This window comes from Pteropus medius, unplaced genomic scaffold, assembly GCF_902729225.1.
Source record: "Pteropus medius unplaced genomic scaffold, Ma_sr-lr_union100, whole genome shotgun sequence".
Taxonomy (NCBI): Eukaryota; Metazoa; Chordata; class Mammalia; order Chiroptera; family Pteropodidae; genus Pteropus; species Pteropus medius.
In genome coordinates, this window is record NW_024347790.1 from 2,546,433 (window position 1) to 2,568,074 (window position 21,642).

At 40.8% G+C, this 21,642-nt stretch overlaps 1 protein-coding gene and 1 long non-coding RNA gene across 2 annotated transcripts in view; one reads left to right on the forward strand and one right to left on the reverse strand.

Annotated features, from left to right (window-relative positions):
- Positions 1-21,642, forward strand: part of LOC120614632 (uncharacterized) — a 90,393-nt gene that overhangs the window by 12,608 nt on the left and 56,143 nt on the right. The gene's annotated exons all lie outside the window — the stretch shown is intronic.
- ITGA8 (integrin subunit alpha 8) overlaps positions 18,750-21,642 on the reverse strand; it is a 142,822-nt gene continuing 139,929 nt past the window's right edge. The window contains exon 30 of the mRNA XM_039877466.1: positions 18,750-21,609. Coding sequence (XP_039733400.1) covers positions 21,523-21,609 — 87 coding nt within the window. The 3' untranslated portion in view covers positions 18,750-21,522. The remainder of the gene's footprint in view (positions 21,610-21,642) is intronic.

Sequence of the window (21,642 nt, forward strand, 5' to 3'; positions counted from 1 at the left end):
AAGAAATGGACATAGAATGACCATCTGAGACAAGACACAGGAGAGCCAACTGTCCGGATGAGGAATGGGGATGAGGAGTCACAAAAGGCTTTCAGGAGGTGGTGATGTACCAGCTGACTCAACAGAGAAGCGGAAGTAAGGCAAGTGAACGAGGAGGATGAGAAAGGTGCTCCAGGTGGGAGGAAGAGCATTGCAAAGTCATGGAGGCATGATAAGTAAGCCAATGTCGGGAGAAAGCTGGGAGCTTGTGGGAAAGGGGATACGCAAGAGGAAAACGATCAGTGTTGGTGTGAAAAACCTCATAGGCCATCACCTGGAGCTGAGAAGTAGGCCAAGAAGTTGGGGCAGAGGGCAGACAACACACAATCATGTTGGTACTTTAGAATGAGCAGTTCGGCAAAAGGGTATAAAAAGGATAAGAGGTTGATGGTAGTGAAGGTGATTAGCAAGTTGTAATCTGAAAAATAAAGCGGGCATGGACCAGAACAGCGAAACCGAGACAGATAAGTTGCTTCTGATTTAACAGGTGGGATGCAGAGAGAGGAGTCTAGAATAATTCCTTGGATGTTTGGGCAACTGAAGCTGGAACTATTGGCTGAGAGAGAATGGAGAAGGAGGAGCAAGGAAGAGTGGGTTCTGGAGAGGGGAGGCTTCAGATCAGATGTGCGGGGCCTAAGCATGAAAAGTGTGTTTGTATGCATGTGTGTAGCTTGGGAACAAACTCTGGCCTAGAGACGTTCCTCTCCCCCTCTGTCCCCAGTATTCCAAGTTCTAGCTCTATGAATTTGACTACTGGAGAAATTTCATCTTAGTATACTCTCCAGTGTTTGTCCTTTTGTAATCTGGTAGCATGTATCAGAATGTCCTTCCTCTCGGAGGCGGAATAGTATTCCATTGTATGAATATACCTTATTTTGTTTATCCAGTCGTCTGTTGATGGACATCTGGGTTGTTTTCACCTTTTGGCTCTTGCAAATAATGCTGTTATGAACATTAGTGTGCAAGTATCTGACTTCTTGCTTTCGGTTCTTTTCCATAGTGGCTGCGCCAGTTTACATGAACGCCAGCAATGCGCAAAGGTTCCAATTTCTCCACTTCCTCATCTACACTATTTTACTTTTTTTTTTTTGTTGGTGTGTTTTCTGATAGTAGCTTGTCAGCTGTTCTCTTAATCTCTTTCTTTGTGGCAGAGACTGCTGTGTGTTCACCCCAAACCCATCTTTTTTTTTATGGGGCGGGCGGGTGGGGGGGTAAGTTACAGGCTGACTACATTTCATAGCATTCCTTGTAGTTTGGCAGGGTTGTGTGGTTGACTTCTGGCCAGTAGAGTGTATTTGCTGCTCCCAGGCCTGGCTCATAAAAACTTCCTAAATATTTCTTATCTCATCCACTGGCTAAATGGAAAAGGCTCCAGGGACCTGTGGGAGGCAGAGAGGAGCCTGGTGTTGGGCACACACTGACCAAGAAGTCCCATGATAGACTGCTACATGAGTAAGAAATAAAATTCTATTGTGTTAAGCCACTGAAATTTACGGATGTTTGTTACAGCAGTTACTGTACCTTAACGCAGGAGTGCGTGGTCTCTCTCAATCCTTTCTCGGGACCATTGCTTTGTTTCCTTAATGGATTAGCTTTCTTTGTTTCTGAATACATGAGGCAGAAGATAGCCACTCCTAAATTTGCATGTCCCCCCATTCCTTCTAGTTGGTTTATTAGTAGAAATTATTAGCATTGCTGAATTCCAAGTCCTCAGGACAGAATCTGACAGGCCCAACTGGAGACAGATGTCCTCCCTGTGACGGTCTGCTGTGGCTAGATGGCAGGGCCACTCTGTACAAACTGTTGGCTGCTGTGGGCCCATGTGTGGAGAAGGAAGTCGTGGGTTTCATAGGTATCCCTAAAGGCATCCACCACAATATTGATTCTTGAAATGTGGTCTGAGACTTCCCTGATTTAGTTTCACCCACTGAATCAGAATCTCAGAAATGGATTCTGTGAAGAACTCATATGCCACCACCTTAGGGGGGAGGCCTCTGAGAAGTGGACAAAGTTGGGATGGAGGGAAGGCAACACATCATTAGACCGGTACCTTGGCTCTAGAAATCTGCATTTTTGATAAGCTCTCCAGGTTATGTTGATACTCAATGACCTTGGAGAACCACTACATTCTGGGACTCTCAATGGTATTTTAATGCCTGGTCTTGATGAACATTTATGCAAAAATAATTTGAGACAGATAGTTAAAAATCCTATGTTCAAGGTCACAAGAAAAGGGCCTGCAAACATTCTCTTTGGTTTAAAACTGTATAGTACTTCTTTTTAAAATTTTTTTAATTTTTAAAATTTATTTTTTATTATCTAATTTGAAAAAAAATTGATTATTAGTTTTTCATATTTAGTAAGTCTCTTGAGGTGCTTTTGGTTCCTTTTTGGTTACGTACTAAGGGTTTAACTGGGCATTGCAATGTCAAACGCTTTTAGGGGCTAGGCAGGGATCACAAATACAAGCCGCAAAGAGTTTAATTCAGATGGAAGTTATGGGACCTATAAGAAAACAGAGCGTATGTGCCCAGGTAAAGGCTTCCATATTCACAACCAGGTCAAACAAAACACGTCTCCAGGCTCTCCTGAACCAGAGAGGCTGTGCCTTCGGGCCTTTGCTAAGTAAGCTCTTCTTCCTTCTGAATCAGATGATTCTTAATCCTTCATCTTTATTCACATGATCTTTACCAGGAGTCCTTTTCACTAGTTTCAAGAGTCCCTCATGCCTCTTTTTCAAAAAGGTAGAGTAGGAAATCCTGCCTAAGTTAATATTATAATGTAAAAACTATCAGAGCTGAGAAACGTCTTTGTTTTCAAATGTCAACATTTCCGTTAATACATGGTATCAGTGTGTTTGTCTGAAACCATGGTTGTTTAAATTTTGTTATTAAGGTAATAGATAAGCCCGAAGGAACACTTGGAAAAGAGGAAGAAAAATAAGCAAAATGATCTCATTATTTCTCCATCCAGAAGCAATCACTGTGAACCTTTTTCATATTCTCCCAGTCTTTTTTAACTTCACTTTGTTCTGAAGAGAAATAAAGACAACTACAAAAGTCATTTTTAAGTGGTTGCTTTTGGTTGTCCACATTTATGCAGATATATATGTGTATATATGTATGTAATATATATATAATATATATATGTGTATACACACACACACAATTACAATCGTATTGTGTGTGAGCATGAGTGCATTTTTTAAGCCACATGACTTGGAGATCTTTTCATGTCACTACTTGTAGCAAGAACAGCTACCATTTATTGAGCACTTTGTACACGTCAGATGCTGTCCTGAGAACTTCTCACGTACGGCCTTATGTAATTCCCACAATGATGGTGGGTGCTATTGTTAAGTCTCGCTTTCAGATGAAGACCGTGGGGGCACAGAGGGGTCCAGGGCTCACTGTCCACCTGAACTGGAAGTGACACAACAGGGACATGATCCCCACCAGTCTGACGCCAGAGTTTGCGAGCTTCATCACAAGGGATTCTGCCGCTCAGGCTTCTCAGTTGCGGGGTTCTGTCTCCTAGTCTGTGTGACAGTTTTTAAAACTATCAATACTCGCTGACATTTAGGTACTTTTCAAAATTTTACTTCTTACAGATAACGTTACAGTCATACCTTGGTCCACATGTGTACATATTTCTCTAGAACAGATGTTGAGCAGTGGGCCTTGCAGAGTCTTCTGTTGAGTATTTCATAATTTATTACATTCTGCCACAGAAGCTCTACCAGTTTGTCTTCAAACCCAGTTTATGAGAATACTGTTTCCTTGTCAATGCATGATAATGATCTTTTAATTTTTGCTAATGTAATGAGTGAAAAAAAGACATTAAAAATTTTGTATTTCCTTTATTAGGAAGATTTGCATGTTTACCAATCATTTTAATTTCTCTTCTGTGAATTGCCTATTAAGAGCCTTTGCCTGTTTTTCTATGGGTTTCATTATTTTTTCTTATTGATCTTGGGATTCCTTTATATATGTTGGATAAAAACTCAGTGTTTATTTCAGGTAGCATTAGAAAAAATTAGCTAGAACATGGATTTAGAGCATGGCCACCAAAGCCAGGCTGTCTGGATTCAAATCTTGGATGTGCCACTTACTAGCTCTGTGATCTTGACCAAGTTCATAACCTCTCTGTACCTCTGTTTCCTTGACTGAAAAATGGGAAGGATAATAATAGTACCTGTCTCACATTGTTTTAGGATTCAATGAATTAGGACACAGTAGAACAGTAATATTGGGCACCTAAGAATAAGCACCATTTGAATCTCTTGTTATTACTGTTATTTGTTGCAAATATTTTCCTACCTGCTGCTCATTTTCAGCTTTGTAATGAGCTGAATAAAAGGCTTCCGTCCTTTCAGAGCTTCTGCATTTCATGTCTTTTCTGAAGGAGGCCTTCCTTATCCTAAGGTTATTAACAAATTCTGTTTATTTTAATGCCGATATGGCGTTTATTTCTTCTTTAATACATTTGGAGTTTATTTTTGTGTACAGTGTGGGACAGACATCTACCTACTGCATGAAAGAGGCAGCTGATGTAAATGATCTACCATCGAGGTTGTTGGTCCCCCTGAGGAATGCCGCTATGTCAGGGACTCAGCTCGGTCTCTGTTACTGGCTAGGTGGGCACCCTGAGGGGTGAGGAGGGATAGTTGATTTTGAGGGGCCATGATGGCATCTACCTTGTGGCCAACAGTCCAGGCACATACTCTGCCTGTGCCCCCGGAGGCTGACTGCTAAGACCTGCAATGGCCAGGTTGCCTGCCCTCTGACATTCACCTGAGGGTGGCCGATGACAGATATGGGTGCGAGGTCAGAAGATGAGATGAAAGAGAGGTCGGAGTATTTATTCCTTTTATTCTTTTCCTCTCTAGCCACAGATATGCCCCCAGTAAATAATTCTTCTTTTAATGCTCTTCAGTTCAATCCTTTGAATGTTTTGAAAGTGTCCTTCTGGGACTTTGATTAATGTAGCAATGGAATAAATCAATGGAAATGAAATGAATGAAAATGTAAAACAACAGAGTTTTAGATGGGAGGAAGACATTTCAAGCTGACACATACAATGGAATTTGTTAACAATCCAGCAAAAAAAAAAAATCTGTAGATGTTAAGAAAATATATTGAAAAAAGTCTGTAGTTGATGGTCACTCTTATTGTATTGTTCATCTGGGGTGAAAGTTAACTAATTATTTCAGCAATATGAGGTGCTTAGTTGAGATTTAAAGTTTTGTGGTCATGTGTCGTAGCATAAAACTATCTTCCGGGGTGAATATTTGTGTTATTTCTTTTTGGGGAGGAAAATGAACTGGAAAAGGAGGGAGTAGACAGCACTACTGTCAACACATAATTAAAAGGATTTTTTCAAGGTCATGTTTTTAAGTGACCTATGATTCTTGTGAGATTACAAGGATAAAATGTGGCTTAAACTCCAGCATTGAAAGAATTTTTAGTGATTGTATACAAAACCCTTTGACTTATTTATACTAAGACTTGCCCCATGCTTTAAACTCCTTTAAAAATAACCTTATTACAGCTTTGTGAAGGATAGCTACATTTTTACCTACCTCCTATGAATAAGAACACTATGACATAGACTTGGTCAAGATGATGTAGCAGAAAGAATGAATGAAAAACTTAGTGTCTTATGTAATGGTATATTAATTCTAGACAGGTGGTATTTAAAGGCTGGAATCATTTCTACATAATTGTGATTATCTCCTTACCTCTCATTCAAGTGACTCATAGAAATCGTTCCTTTTCTCTCTTTTTCTTTGTTCAGAGTAGTCTTCTGTTTCCTACTAATTAATTTTAACCAAATGGTATCTTGAAGTGATGACAATGTAAATTCCCGTGAACTGCTGCTCTGGCAGGGTGAGCAAGCCTGGGCCTGGCAGGTGTTGTCATTTAAGATGTATATGGAGGGTCATGGTCACCCTGTCTCTGTGCTGTGGACATCTCTTTCATCTAGGACTCTCAGCAAAAAGTGGCATTTCCTATCCACCGTGTTTTAGGAAAGACCATTTCCTCTCTTTAGTGTCCTGAACACCTAGAGGGAGTGTAGACACAGTTCAGCTAGAAAAACAAAGATCAGTGGAATCACCAAGATGCAGCCAGTATTTTTCAAACCAATTCGGAGAACAATTAGGCTTCTGTAGAAATAGATCGATTATCATTAAGTATTTAAATGTTACTTATGGGTCATCTGATTCACGGTCTGTCCATCCATGTGACTGTAACCCCCATTGTGTATTCGGTGACTATGGTAGCTACTCAATGCCTATTTGTTAAATGAAATGTGTGAATAAATTTATGAGCAAGGACTTAGCAGAAAGGACTCTGAAGAATGCAGAAATCCTGAGTAGACAGTGTAGAGTTAGATCAGCTTGAAATGACAGAAGCTAATTTAATTTGGACTTCATGGCAGATAAAAACAATAGTATCCCTCCCCTCTCCTGCGGAAATGTCCTTGTTTGAATCCATGGAAGCTGTGAATATGCTACGTTACATGTCGAGGGGAAATTGGGATTTAAATGGAACTAAGGATGCTAATCACGTGAACGTAAAGTAAGGAGATTATTCTGGATTATCTGGATGGGCCTAATGTAATCACAAGGATCCTTTAAAGTGACAGAGTGAGGCAGAAGAGAAGGTCAAAGTCAGAGAGAGATCTGAAGATGCCCTGCTGCTGGCTTTGAAGATGAAGGAAGGGGCCACCAGCCATGGAATACGGGTGGCCTCTAGAAGCTGGAAAAGGCAAAGTAATAGAGTCTCCTGTGGAGCTTCCAGGGGGAGCAGAGTCCTCTTTACACTGATTTTAGCCCAGTTAAAACCATTTCAGACTTCTGCCCACAGAACTAGAACATTCCCTCCTTCATATCAGATGTGAGTGTGGATTCAGACCTGGCCAACTGGAACACTGCATTTGCCTGGTCATAATTATTGGTTAAGAGGTGGACATATCTGAGTCAATTAAAACTTTCTTCTAGGATTTTGAATGAGGAGCTTATGGGTTTGAACCCCAGAGATATGGGGAACCATCTTACCACCAAGGAGAGCCAAAAACTCAAGGTGACACAAGGAGCTCAGAGCCAAGAGAGGGAGACAGCTTGGGTCCTTGAGTTAAGCTGCTCTTGAAGTTGTCTTGCATGTGAGCCAATAAATTCCTTTTTTTACATGAGCCAGTTTAAATTGGGTTTTCCAACTCTGTCACCAAGTTTTCAGTGAAGAGGCATAAGAAAGAGGTAAAAACAAGTCTATTTCTTATAGTTCATATGTATATGAACTATATACAGCTCACTGCATATATTCTCCTCATAGAGTGTGTGTGTGTGCAGCCATTTTCAACCATCCCCTTTTTCATCTTTATAAAGATCTGAGTTAAAGCATCCCTCCACTCAACGCCACCAGTTATAGCTCTGTGTATGGTCTACCTGAATCTATCTGAACATTAATGTCAAGATTATATCCGGAAGACAGTACCCAGTGATAGAAGTGTGCTGTAACAAGTCTTTTCTCTGTCTTTGTGTGCTCCACGTTATGATATTGGATAGCATAATGAAATTCATCTCTTCATCATTTGAAAACGCTAGCTACTGAAACTTCTAAATATCCCCAGGAGGTCATTTTTAAAGTATAATAAAATTTTATTTTAAATGGTGTGCCTTTACTAAATGGTTTCATTTGGTTTTCTTGTGGTTTATCCATATTTAACTAATCTGTTTCTTAAAAACTCAGCAATCTGATTTTATACACATCAGCAGTTTTATTAGTTGAGGCACCTTTGTCACTCAGTTATTCGCCATAGAAGAGCAAACTTTTCTCTCTGTGTGGAAAACTCTTCTAGGACGCTTCATTTTAGATATAAGGCTGCCCTTTCTCCACACGGGAGGACTCATCCATTCAAGCGTCTGCCAGGGCCAGGTGGGTCATGAGAAAGGGGGCCGTGTGGGGATCGTAGTTGACTAGAGAGCCCCTGCTGGCCACTTAGGGCCAGCCACTCACTGCTGCAGAATGTGGACCCAGTGCTGATCTTCTAGTTTTTTTAAAGAGGCTATAAATCTAGATTTTTATGTGCAGCTCCAAAGCTTTTCATATAGGAATCAAATTAAATTTTTTTTTAAAAAAGTATTTTAAGGGTCAAATAAACCCCACACGGACAACAAAAGTCAGGTCCACAAGCTGTGTTGTGGCCCCCAGTTTTCCCATCTAGAATACACTGATTTGTCAATAGATGGCTTTAGCCTCACTTTGATTATTTGGACAGTTGTGTGTACTATGCTCATGCTTCATTTTCAAGTGTTTGGGGATATTATTAACCCTGACATGGCCAGTAAGTGTAAAAGGTATAACACTGTTGAAAACTCTAGCAAGGAAAGGCATACAGTTATGATGGGAGGGTATTAGAGAAGACAAAACACAAGAAAATGTTGAAAAAAAGACAAGTTGCACATACATACGGGATGCATTATCTGAGAGTAGGGATAATTCTGAAATAGCGTCATACATGTGAAAAGTCCACAGTATGCAACTTTTGAAATTAGCAAGAAAAGAAGAAAAGTAATTGACAATATAGAGGAAATTCTTAGTGTTGGTTGTAGGATTCAGCATACAGAATAGATGTCTGTTAGCCTAATACTTTTCAGGAGAAGGCTAGCAATTTGTTGAAGAAGTCAACGATTATGCATGGTAAAAGCCCACAGATATAACTTCTGTGGCGAGCCATGGATCTGTCCATTAGATCAAGTTCTCTTGTTAATGAGGTGGCAAAAGTGTGACTGTTGTAGCTGTTAAGGGGTTTGCTGTGGCACTTGTAAACGTCCTCTGTGAAGAGATCTATTTGCCTCAATTGATTTTCAATATTGATGGAGCTGCTCTTTTTTTTTCACTGTGATAAAACATATGTAACATGAAATTTACCATTTTAACCACTTTTAAGTGTACAGTTCAGTACATTCACATTGTGCAATGACCATCACCAGTAATCATCTCCAGAACTTTCTAACATCTGCAACAAAAACACTAAAATCCTCATTTTCCCTCCCCCAGCCCCTGGCAAGCACCATTCTACATTCGATCAATTTGACTATTCTAGGTACCTCATGTAAGTGGAATCATTCATTATTTATCCTTTTGAAGCTGTTTTTTTTTGTTGTTGTTGTGTTTTTTACAAGAGGATTTACTCATTAAGTTAACAAATACTTGTTAAACCCCTAGTATGTGTGAAACATTGACCTACGTGCTGACGATAACAGCACTGAAAACAACAGACCCAGGCCTTGCTATCGGGGTGGGTGGCAGACAATAAAGAAATAAGCATAAAACAAACAAGATAATTTCATAGTAGACTTCGAATACACTAACGTTGAGATTCCTGTTAGATGTCCAAGTGGAGATGTTGAGTGGGCAGTTGGATGATCCATGAGTCTGTTGGGAATGATCGAAGGTTAAGGGTTGACATTGTTGCCATAGAGATGGTGTCTAAATCCACCAGTTTTCTAGAGAGAATGTGAATATGTCGAATTGGAGAGCCTAGGATGGAGAGCTGCGAAGCACCGAGATTTGGAAGCTGACCAGTGGAGAAAGAAAGCACAAATGAGATCAAAGAGGAACGAACAGTGAGAAAGAATATGGGTGTTAAGAATATATGGTAACTCAAAAGCCAGAAGAAGAGAACATGCCTAAAGAATGAAGTGATCAGTTGGGCTGAATACTGCTGAGAGCTCGAGGTGAAGGACAAGAAGAGGCCATTGGGTTTGGCCTCCAGGAGATCAGTGGGGGACCGGGCAGCTCCAGGGAAGTGAGAGAAATGGAGATGGCAGCTGTGGACCACTCTTTTGGGAGATTATGTCATGAAGGAAAGTTGTGGAATGAAAGATGGTTTCTGAGAGAGTATTTCTCAGTAAGCGGGAGCAGTTTATGCCTGGCTTTCAAGATTCGAAGAGCCCATTCACTCTCTATTTTAAAAGAAATATCTCAGGAATTGCCTCCTTTGAACATATTAAAAACCCACTTATGAACCGCCTCTTGGAACCTAACTTATTTGTAAAGAACTTCTCTAAATGATTCTCTGTCACCAAACCTAAAGAAGAGTTTAAAGCATTTTGGCAAGTTTTCATTTTCCTCTAAGCAACTTGGGGCAGCAATTTGATTAGTAGGTCATGTTTTAGCATAGAAAAAATACTGTTTTACACTCAGATGGAAACGTTCCATTTCAGAACGATTTATGTGCCATAGTTATTCTTTATCATTAACCAAATGGTGCAGGTAGACAGATTCGAAGAGAAGGGATGACAGATTCTCAGATGATCCCAACAAAGGCATAGTAGTTGGGGGCCATTCTTGCTGGCAACACTGAAGGTCATTAGTCACCAACCCTCGATGACTTCAGCTTAGATAATCAGGCTGCTAGTCCAGAAGTAAGTAAAGTAACAGCAGGACAGGCATCAGAGAGAAACAGATAAATGAAGACCCTAAGCTTTCGAACTATTCAAAAAAAGCACTCCACAAAATCTTACCAAAAGCTCCAATAGTGCTCAATAATGAACTGCTGTGCAAGGTTTAGAGTTTCTTCGAGATGTCCCAATTTTAGTTAATAGTATTCTTCCTGATGAATAAACTTAGGGCTAAATGTGGTTTAAGAACATGAATAAATTTAAATTTCCCTTCTGAAAATACACTGTATTGTTTCCAAATAAAACCCACACCTTTCGAAAACCTACGCCTTTTCAAGCCCGAGCAAAATGGCCACATGAGGGAAGCTGCCCCTTTTCATCGTCCCAGCTGCTTCTTCGGCCACAGAACTTAACTCTCTCCAGATGTAACCTTTCACTCCTCCTCCCTCCTCATAATTTTTGTCTTGAGTAAAACACAGCTCGAGGAGGGTTTTGTTTTTTGTTTTTCCCCTCACGTGAACTCAAGAGCTGGAGGATTGCAGAGCATTGGAACTTCAGGGATAAGTACTTGGTAGAGCGTGGTTTTTGTCCTGCCTGTTGGAGAGACATGTAAGGGTATGGTGTTATAAGAAAAAAAAGAAAAATTGAGTCAAAAGGACTGGATCAAAAAAACATAACTTGCATCAAAAGAAAATCTTGGTACTAAACTGAAAAGGACAATTTACTTATAATAACTTTATCACAGACAAGAGTGTTAGGGATGGAGAGGTGTACGGGTATGTGTGTGTTGGAGGGGGCAGATAGAGAGAGGTGGGGGTCAGTTTCTGGTTAGGCAGCTACGACAATAATTTATGCAAGAGCTCATTCAGATGGTGATTACTTCAAGAAAGAGAACTCTTGGTAGTACATAAACTGATTAAACGTGAGGAAAAAGAGAAATCTGCAGTGATATAAAAGACTCTGACCCTGGTCAAGTATAGAATAAGGGAGGAAATGATGACAAGGCTATAAGTCCTTGTCTCTGATACTCAACATCTGATACTCAGCGTTGATGACTATAGTGGCTGATCGCTGAGAGGCGACAAGACTGGTGGGCAGCATCCAGGGCATGACTCAAAAGAAGTAAGTGCCTTGGTCACCACTGATGGGAATGTTGAATTAGACTTCACTTCCTAAATCTGCATGTTTCCAAATTACCAAGCACAAAATGGACTCTTACTTTTTACATTGAACACTATTTGCGGGCACAGTACAAATAGCAGGACCCTATATTCTACTTAGGGTGAGGAGTCTAATAGCATATCTGTGTCTGATCAAGAGAAGGTTATTTTAATTAACTGATATGTGCTTGTATTTAGATGGAAGAGGTAAAAACACAATGTCATGTGCCTGTGAATGGCATATATCTTATAAGTATACGTGTTTACTTGACTGGAGAAGGGTCCGAAGGAGGAATTTTTAACCATTCACTGAGCAAAGTCAGCCATGTACTATACTGTTATTACAGTAACAGTTTTGAAAGAAGGCTCCTTTGAAGAGGACAGGAGGACACCTTGCTTCTCAGGATGTGAAAGGGTTGCTAGTAGATAGTCACCTTGTTTATAGCCCCTTCCATACATACCGATTATACTTTCCCATACAAATGCTCAAGGCACATATAATATGTATACTTACATATATAGTATGTATCCATTATCACCGATATAATATTTCATTATACTTAAATCATGACATGTAGTCTAAGAGGTATTTTTCCCTTTTCTGCATGGAGACTCTCCTCTAGTATGTAGCAGGGACAATTATCCTGTGATTATCTCCAGACCTGGCATAACATTGAGTGGAGAGCAGAGGGTTGGGGAGGAAGATCTTTCCTGCTCTCAGGCCACCACGTGCCCCTCCTACCCTCGGGAACACCTCACCATGGTCCCCCCAACGCGATGCTGCTCCCTCTGTACACACTATGCTGGAGGCGAGATTTCGGGGCACATCACACTTTGTTTGCCCTGCTCCTTCATCCTCCGCTGTGAGTTAGGAGGGATGAACTGCCCAGCGGAGTGGCTGAGGTCGGACTCTGGATTCAGGTGTCTGCGAGCTTGTCTTGCTCTCGAGCTACTTAGATTATTATATGTGTTATTTCTGTCTAGCATACGGGTAGGCAGGAGGTCAGCGAATCTGCACTGAGTCTGGGTGGGGTGGTTCTGCTCCATCCTCTTCCTGGGCCAGGGATTAACCCGGGCATGTCCTTCCATGCTAATGGTGGAGTTAATGGAGAGTAAGCTTTATTTGGCATGCGTGTTTTCCAGCCTCTGCTAATATCCCACTGTCCAGACTCAGGGGTGGGGAAGGACAGGTGGGCTTCAATGGGAGGACCAGCAAAGCCACATGGCAAAGGGCATAGATGGAAGGAAGAGCGAGGGACTGGCGTCATTAATGCAGTGGGCCATTAAAGAGCGGATCAAATTTTACTGAAACGGGGTCATTGAGAGACACTACAGTGTAGGAGGAGGAGAAGTAATAAACCTCAGGCTAAACCTTGCTTTCCCGTTGTCTGTGGGATGAGCAGCCAGGGAATTACTTAATTCCTTACAGAGATTCCTGTTTCCTTCCTGTGTTCCCGTCCTCAGTTTTGTACCAAACGTTTCTCTTCCAATCTTCACGTCGCATCTGCCGTCTAGGGCCGGGAAGGTTTTACAGGGATATCAGTAGTCTGGCGCCCCACCTGCAGCTCCATCTGCAGCTTCTCCACCTGTGGGACCTGCAGACGCTCCTCTTTGCGCTCATGCGTATTCGCCACCTCCCTCCTTCCCGCCTGAGCGCGCGCGCACTCGCTCGCGCGCTCTCTCTCTCTCTATGTACACACACACACACACACACACACACACTCTTTCCAACTCCCAAATATTAATTCTTGAAGACGGCATGATCTAAACAAAAAGTTAAGCGTCTTCTGTATTTCCCTCTCTGCCTACCCCACCCCAGATGAAATGCTGCCGCCAGCCCAACGACCTGTACGTCACAACAGGCAAAGCCGCGGCGTTACCTTTCCTTGACCCAGAGTTCAAGCCAATAAGGACATACCCGCCCCACCCCCCTTTCTAACAGAGGAGTGAATTAGGAGGGATTCATTTTTCTTACTGTACAGAGAGCATCTTGATTAAAAAGTCACGTATGACATTTCAGTGTCACGTAACCTGAGTTACGTGTGAACAGACACCGATGTTCATACATTTAGCAGTCCTCCTAGGGTGAGGACTAAATCAGAATTCTATTTGCCAGGGGTTAATCCCTTACTACTTCTGGTTTCCAAAAGACGAAAACAAAATATCAGATGAGTCTCATAAGCAATGAGAGCCGTAGACAGCAATTTTTTGAGGCCCTGGCAGGACATCACATGAGGTTGCAGTTTCCTAATATAAAACTAAAAATGTCTAGATTTATTGATTTGAAAAATTGTTTATTTTGCCATTTAGGCTTCTAGCCAACTTTTTGTTGCGAGGAAAGCTATTTAAACTACACTTCTCAAAATCTGAAATCCCTGTAGCTTTGGGAGTCAGCTTCGACCTTGGCAAATGACCCAAGGAATGAGTTTCTCTATCCACATATTCCTAAAATTAATATAGCATATATCTAACTTTTTAGGTGTTGCAGGATACTGAGAATGTTTCATCATGTGGGAATCTAAATAGAGTTTGGAAAGTAGAAGAGGACACAAGTTCTAATTCCCGACTTTGTAAACGATGGGAAAGATTCAGCTTTGCATTTCTGTACCTACAGCCCCTGTTATTTTTATTTAGTTCTGGGAGAATTTAAAACGGATCAGTCATCAAAGTTGTGAAAAACCACTCTGACCCCCTTTTCTTAAATGGGTGCTTCTCTACTTTCAGCATGGAATAGAGTAGATACTTTCAGCCTGTTGAATATGGCAGGTTGTAGGGTCCTGGCCTCCGGAGTCAGGCAGACGTGAGTTGGAGTCTCAGTTCTGCCACCAACTATGGTGCAAATGTCAAGCTGCTTTCTTTCTCTAGACCTCAGTTCATCTGTGTAAAATAGGGATAGTCATAGAATCTGCCTCATACGGTGTGAGGATTAAATGAAAAATGCATGTAAGGCACTTAGCAGAGGGCTTGACAGGGAGCGAATGCTTAATGCATTTCAGTTTCTATTATTGCTGTTATGGCTTTTACTATTCCATCCTCAGCTCCTTCCTACTCTGCTTCCTCCTCCTCATAATGTTCCTTCAGATACTATGGTCAACTAATATTTTCCCCCAGGACATTCTCTTCTCCAGGTTAAACAACCTCAGGTCTCTCAAGCATTCCTGACATGCTTGAGGCTTTTCTTATTGTTGCTTTTCTCTGCAGCTGATGCCGGGAACTTGTTGGCTTGGACAAACTCCTGAAGCTGAATGTGGGGTGAAAGGCTCTCGTTGCCCTTCACTTGGAGCGGGAAGCACCCCTATCTGTAAAAGGAGGCAAACTTCCTGATTAGGACTGGGAAAGATGGTGGTGGGAGGAGCAGATGGTTCGCTTGGTGGGCTGTGACTCTGGCTTCTTGGCCGATCTGTGAAACCAGAGATGTCCACGCTCAGGCACGTCTCCCATTGGTGGCACTGAGGGACCTGCCATCTGTCTATATAAACTCCCTCTCACCACCTAGTATGTGGCTCAGTGCCACACGCAACATGTGCCCAGTGAATGCTAATTACTGTTTTTCTACTTTTGTTGTCCATTATGGTAGCTGTTTTTGCAAGCTCTGGGTCATTGCAGAGTTTAGCAACGCCTTCCCTGTGTCGAAGAGTGGGGCTGGGGTTCGAGCCCTACGGCCCCAAGAACGGGACTTCCCTTCAGCTTCCCACTCACTCGGTGACCAGCACGCTTCAGTTTCCAACCAGTGAGGAATCTATTCTATCGCTTTTATTCATATTATCCCTGAGAATAGGATGATTATTGCAAGAGACAAAGAAGTAGAGAATGAGGACTTGGATGGCGGTGGTAGGAAATTCCAGAGCAGAGAAGATGAGCAGATTATAGGAAGAATGCAATTGTCTCCCTCTTCTAATATGTGCATGAAGGAAGTAAGTGAGGGAAAACATATAAATATTTATAAATCTATCATGTAATAGGCAACAATGGTATATTACCTGAGTGAGTAGAAATCAAAAGATAGATATAAAGACACATTCTTTAAACCCTTAAGCCTATCCTTAATTCATATGTGCTTTGCCATCTTTGATTCACTTGTCATATTGTTCTATACGATAGACACCTTTGAAGGAGAATGTTAAGAGTTGAATTGTATCCTCCCCAAAAGGTACATTGAAGTCCTAACCTCTAGTATCTCAGAATGTGGCTGTATTTGAGATAGATTCTTGAAATCAAGTTAAAACAAGATCCCAAGGATGAACTCTAATCCAGTATGCCTGGTGTCCTTTTAGAAAGGGGAAACGTGGGTATAGACACACACACAGGTTAGACAATGTGAGACACGCAGGGTGAAGTGAGAATTGGAGCCATTCGTTTATGAGCTAAGGAACGTCGGAGACTACCAGAAGCTACGAGAAAGGCACAGAAACAGTTCCTTCTGTAGAGCCTTCAGAGGAAGTCTGCCTTGGCGACACCTTAATTTTGGACTTCTGGCCTTGAGAACTGTGTGACAATAATTTCCTGTTGTTTTAAGCTACCCAATCTGTAGTCCTTTGTTATAGTAGCCCTAGGAAGCTAATGTAGAGGAGAAATATGGAGTTTTTAAAATTTAAAAATTCTTATAGAAATGAAAACTACTAAGTATACTGGTACCCTACAATCAACTAAGCAAATGAAAGTTGAAACATAAAAATTTAAAGTCAAGGAGGTCTACTTTACTGCTTAAAAATAAGTCCCACCTAAAGGTTGGCTAGCAGGGCAATTATCTGATGACTTGGTTGTTTGTACAACACAGGACCCAACCAAAATAAACAACCGTGCAGAGATTTTAAGAACATTCCTGCTGTGTCATATCATGATGCCAATAGAAGTTAAATTCAAGACTTTGTTGTAAGAGGCACTGGTATCAGGCTACATTTCCATGTGGATTTTGTCCAACAATCATCAATAACAGAGACCTTGCTCATAAACAATTCCAAAAAGCAGTGTGTCAGGCAGATGGTGTTTTGGGGCCCGGGGACAGGAGAGTTTGAGATGAGAGGCAGTGTTGTGCCTTCTGCTCGCCGGCCATTCTGAAGTCACTGTTGACTGAAGCATCACTGTGACGGTTAGGGTTTAACTCAGCTGGCAAGCGAGTCCCAAGCTGTAATGCTCTAAATGTCTCGTGCGAAAGGAACCAAACTTTTACTGTCATCAGAGTTCTGAAGGAGAAAATCTGCTACATTTGGGGAAAAGAACTTTAGATTCCCAGGGAGATACTGTTTTAACATTCATGAATGTCAACCAAAGCTTTCGTGTTTTAGCTCTTCCTGACGGTGCCAGGATGATGGCTTTGAGGGGTAACCTGTGAGTATGTTGCAGAATTTGTCAAGAAGACTGAGCTCTCATTGCACGCATTCAACTTCCAAGCATTTTACTACCATAAAAGCATCTCTTTTCTCACTATGAGCATGTGCAGGCTTTAACCATGTGCAGTGGAGCTGGCCCAGTATGGATAGTTCCAGGTGCTTCGTGGAAGTCTTGCATTTTTTCATCTGGGGTACACAGGCACCCTGGGACCACCACCAACCTCTAGATGTGTCTAGGCTTTGAAGTGTTAGTGATATCGAATAGGAAGTGAACATTCATCCTACTGCTTGCTTTAGGCTATAGAGAAAGCAGGCAGACATTGGGTTCTTCTCACTGGGATCCATAAATGCTGGCCAGATAAGTGGCAAGTATTTCATTTCCTCTGGAGTATGACCAATAAGTTGGCTTGTATTGAATGACTGCTAGAACTCAAAATTAAATGTGTACATTAAATGTACTGAATTCTAGTGGAATACAAATTAATATAAAGTAATGTCTGAAAACACTAAAATATATTAAAACGCTGACAGGATTATGAAAGATATAGTATATATAGCTTAGTACAAAACGATTAGCATTCTCAGGAAACAATATATTATCAAGAACCAAAAATCTTTACATACTTTCGCCAAGCAACCCACCCTTATGAAATTTGCTCATTGAAATAACTGAAAAGAAGCCTCATGTATGAATGTATTCGACTTAATGTTATTCTTCTTTAAATTTTTATTTTTCAATTAGAGTTGACATTCGGTATTATTTTATATTAATTTCAGGGGTACAGCATAGTGGTTAGACATTTATATAATTTACAAAGTGATCCCCTGATTAGTCTAGCACCTATCTGGCATTATACATAGTTATTATAATATTATTACTATATTCTTTATTCTGTATTTCACATCCCTGTGTATTTTGTAACTACCAATTTGTACTTCTTAATCCCTTCCCATTTTTTACCTCTTTTCACCCAGCAATGATCTTAATATAGGAATATCTGAACAACTATTTTCGATAAGAGGGGGGTGATTAAACAAACAATGGTCTGCAAATTAAACAGGATATTGGGTAATTATCAAAATAACACTGTACAAACACTACAAATAGGAGAACACAAAAACGTGTGCACTATGGGGCTTCATAATGGAAGCAGGTTACAAAAGTTCATGTCATGTCATTCATTCATTCATTCGTTCATTCATTCATTCATTCTAGAAATGTTTTTGAGCACTGACCCTATACCAGATGTTGGTGCTAAGTATAGGAGACACAAAGGTGAAAAACTATGGTTGCTGTTCTCCGTGAGGGTCAGTTCAGCTGGAAGATAGTCATGCAAACAAAAGGAAAGGTGTAGTAATTCACACAATGCTGTTTAAGGACAGGCGAAGCCTCTGAGTTGGCCAAGACTCGAGGGAAGGCTTCATAAAAAGCCTGATATATAAACAAAATTTGAAAGGCAATGTAGGGAAGAGCAATCAGTATTATAAGGGTGGGAGTGTTAGAAATGACTTAAAAAACTTTAAAAACATTTTTGTTGAATAATTCACATACCGTAAAACTCACCTATTTAAAGCATACAACTCAATGTTTTTTTTTAGTATATTCACAGAGTTGTACAAACATCACCACAGTCTAAGATGAGAATATTTTCACCATCCCAAAGGAGTGTCATATTTTTGCTCTTTTAAGTTTCTTCTAATGTTAAATATTTTTATAGTAAAGAGTCAAGGTGTAAAGACAGAACACCTTTGATGTCTGTCATTATGGGAAAGCTTTATGTTGCTTGTGAAACAAACCACAAGTACATCATCTTGTCTTTAATTTTTAATTTTATTAGTGACAAGGTAAATAGGTACATGTAAATCTTCACAGGTATCTACAAACGCATTTAAATAAAACAAGAAAAATAAAAGAGTTGAGTCGAAATAGCAGGGTTTCAGTGGCGACTATTCCATGTTGTGCATTTACTGTATAAAAATCTCTAAATTTATAAAACTCGATTTGCCCATTTTTCTACATCTTAAAAACCCAGATACAAGAATTTTCAAAGGGACATTAACATGTAGAGAGACTCTAAGAGAAGCACAGCATATTATGAGTTATGAAAATGATTGGCATTGCTATGACGAGAATCAGATACACTCAGTGCATGATTAGAGGATTCTACGTGTAGATGGGATGCTAAGGAACTGATGACTGAAAGGGTCACCTGACGTCAGTGTCCCCCCTCCCCCATTTGCTTCCACATTCGAGGTGGTTGAGAGGGCCACTGTGTGTGTGACAACCCTTTGTGAAATGCCCTTAGGTCGTAATGCTCATCCCCTTAGAGGGGACCACTCTTGGCTGAGACTGTGTGGAAGGCAGAGCTTGCCTTCAAAGCGCTCATACCTTGCTCTGTTCTGGGTCCTAGTCTTCCTCCTGACATCTCTGGTTTCTCCAGGTGTCCATATGACGCCTCCCACAGGGTCTACCTTTATCTAACCCTACGAACTTGGAAGCTCCTTCACAGATGTTAGCTTACAAGGCAACAGGTGCATTTTCTCAGGGGCCTCGTATGGCCAAATATCCTGAAGAGCTCATCTCCATTGGCCAAAAGTCAGGCACTACAACAGAGTTAAGGCATTATTGGGGGACAGACAGACCTGTCTAGGATCCCTCCAATCATATGCTGTAGATGGCCACCTCCCTGTAAAACCAATTCTACCTACTAGCGCCTAAGACTGGGGGCTGGCGTGGGACCCTCAAACTCTATGAGGCACGTGTGATTCTCACCCACACCAGCCACACACACAGGGAGCCAGACTTCCTTCCTGGCTGCCTTCAAACTGCTACCACGACAGGTTTCAATTCAGAAGCAGGAAGAATGTGAACTGCATCAGTATATTCTTCCGTGTGCCTTTCGTTTGGTCTCCAAAGAAGCTTTGCAGCTAGAGCCAAATGGCTTGTCTCCAGGTTAAGGCACGACAGAAAATTTAGTGTCTATGAGTTTGGCTCATCTTTCAAACAAAGTGTGATGGTTGAAACTGGGATACTAATTTTCCAACGACTTTGTAAACTTAAGGAGTCGAGCCTGCTTGTTCTATCATACTTAATATTCAGGATATTTATTTAAAAAAATAACTAATGCCAGTGTAAACATGCTGTAGATACATAGGTCTATAAAATATTGCACATAAATATAAAATTTGTTCATTTCTTCATAGTAATTTGTCATTATTATGAAAAGGATACAAAATTGTGCAGACTATATGAATTTGGCTGGTCAGTTTTACTTCAAAAACAATAATATTACACACGAATATGGGTTATTTACAAGTTTTAAACATCAAGTTTTCGTGGTGGTTAAATTCAAGATGATGGGAAAATAGCTTCAATAAAGATTATTTTCCTAAGTCATGTACTTTAAAGATTAGCAGTAAAAATGAGTAGCGAAGCCGAATAGGCAATCCTGAAATCCTTCGGAGTCATTTTCTAGGATCATCTCACATCTGCATAACTTTGTATTTCCTTCCTATTTGCATTTAGCATGTCTTCTCTGTGTTCATAAGTTTGAGGTACAGTAGAGAAAATAGGTATTTAATCTGAAGCTAATTCATTGATTCTTATAGATATTAAAAATAACGTTTATCCATATTGTTAAATTGATTTTTTTATTAATGGACTCTAGAAATGTTACCCATAACTTTTAAACACCACACAGTGTTGAGAGTACCTTGAAATTTGTGTATTGCTAATCAAGTTGACGAAACAATTATTTTTTATAAAAGGAACTATAAATGCAACTTTTTACAAAGCTGAATTAAGCAGATGTGAGTCCCTAGAAAGTGTGAATAAAAGTAATTTCAGGTGGAAGGCAGCAAAATATTAAGTGAAACTATCTCCTAATGCCAATTTGCTTTTCCTTGACACTGTCTAAATCTTGAAGCAGCTCTGTTAAACAACTGATCTGCACAAAATGGTTATCTTAGAAGGAAGTTTAGTGAGTGATTTCAAAAACCGGCTAACCAAATCTTAATTTCCGAATCCTCTAGATGACCTCTAGAGAGATGGAACATAAATAAATAAATGGTGATCCTCGCTTCCGAGATCATCTTTGTCATTTCAGAAGTACTTTCACAGTACCAACAACAGATGCTTGTCACCCTGAGCCATAACATCATTAGAAATGTATCTTTTCCATTAGGGAGGTGTCAAATATTCCATTGGATACAGTAGTGTTGGAAGGCCTGGTCCTAGATCACCTTCTAAATTCTATCGTAACAGACGTTTTTGTCTTCGCGACATAACGTTGGATTTACCCGGAAAGCAACCTCGGTCCCCATACCCATTTCAAAGCATCTGCCAAATACAGAACAACTCAAGTAACAGGTATCTCCCACGATGGCTGATCGTCTCCACCGTGCCGATGATGCTGCCTTTGCCAAAAGGGTCACTGGGCTCCGCGGCACAGTTGAGGTGATGTATTCCTGGGCCCTTTCATTTCCTAGGACACTGGCAGGTACAGGAAAACCATTTAACCCCTACGCTCCTTCTCTTCTGGGAATGGGACCGGTGTTGGAGTTTTGGGGTCTTCGGTTTTCCTTTTCATGCACCAGGGGTTTTCTCATCCGTCAGCTGCTCCCTGTCATTCGTATCATCTTGCGGGGGTCTCGCTCTGTCAAAGAATCCGCACTACGAAAAAGAAAACCGCTCTGTAAAATCAAG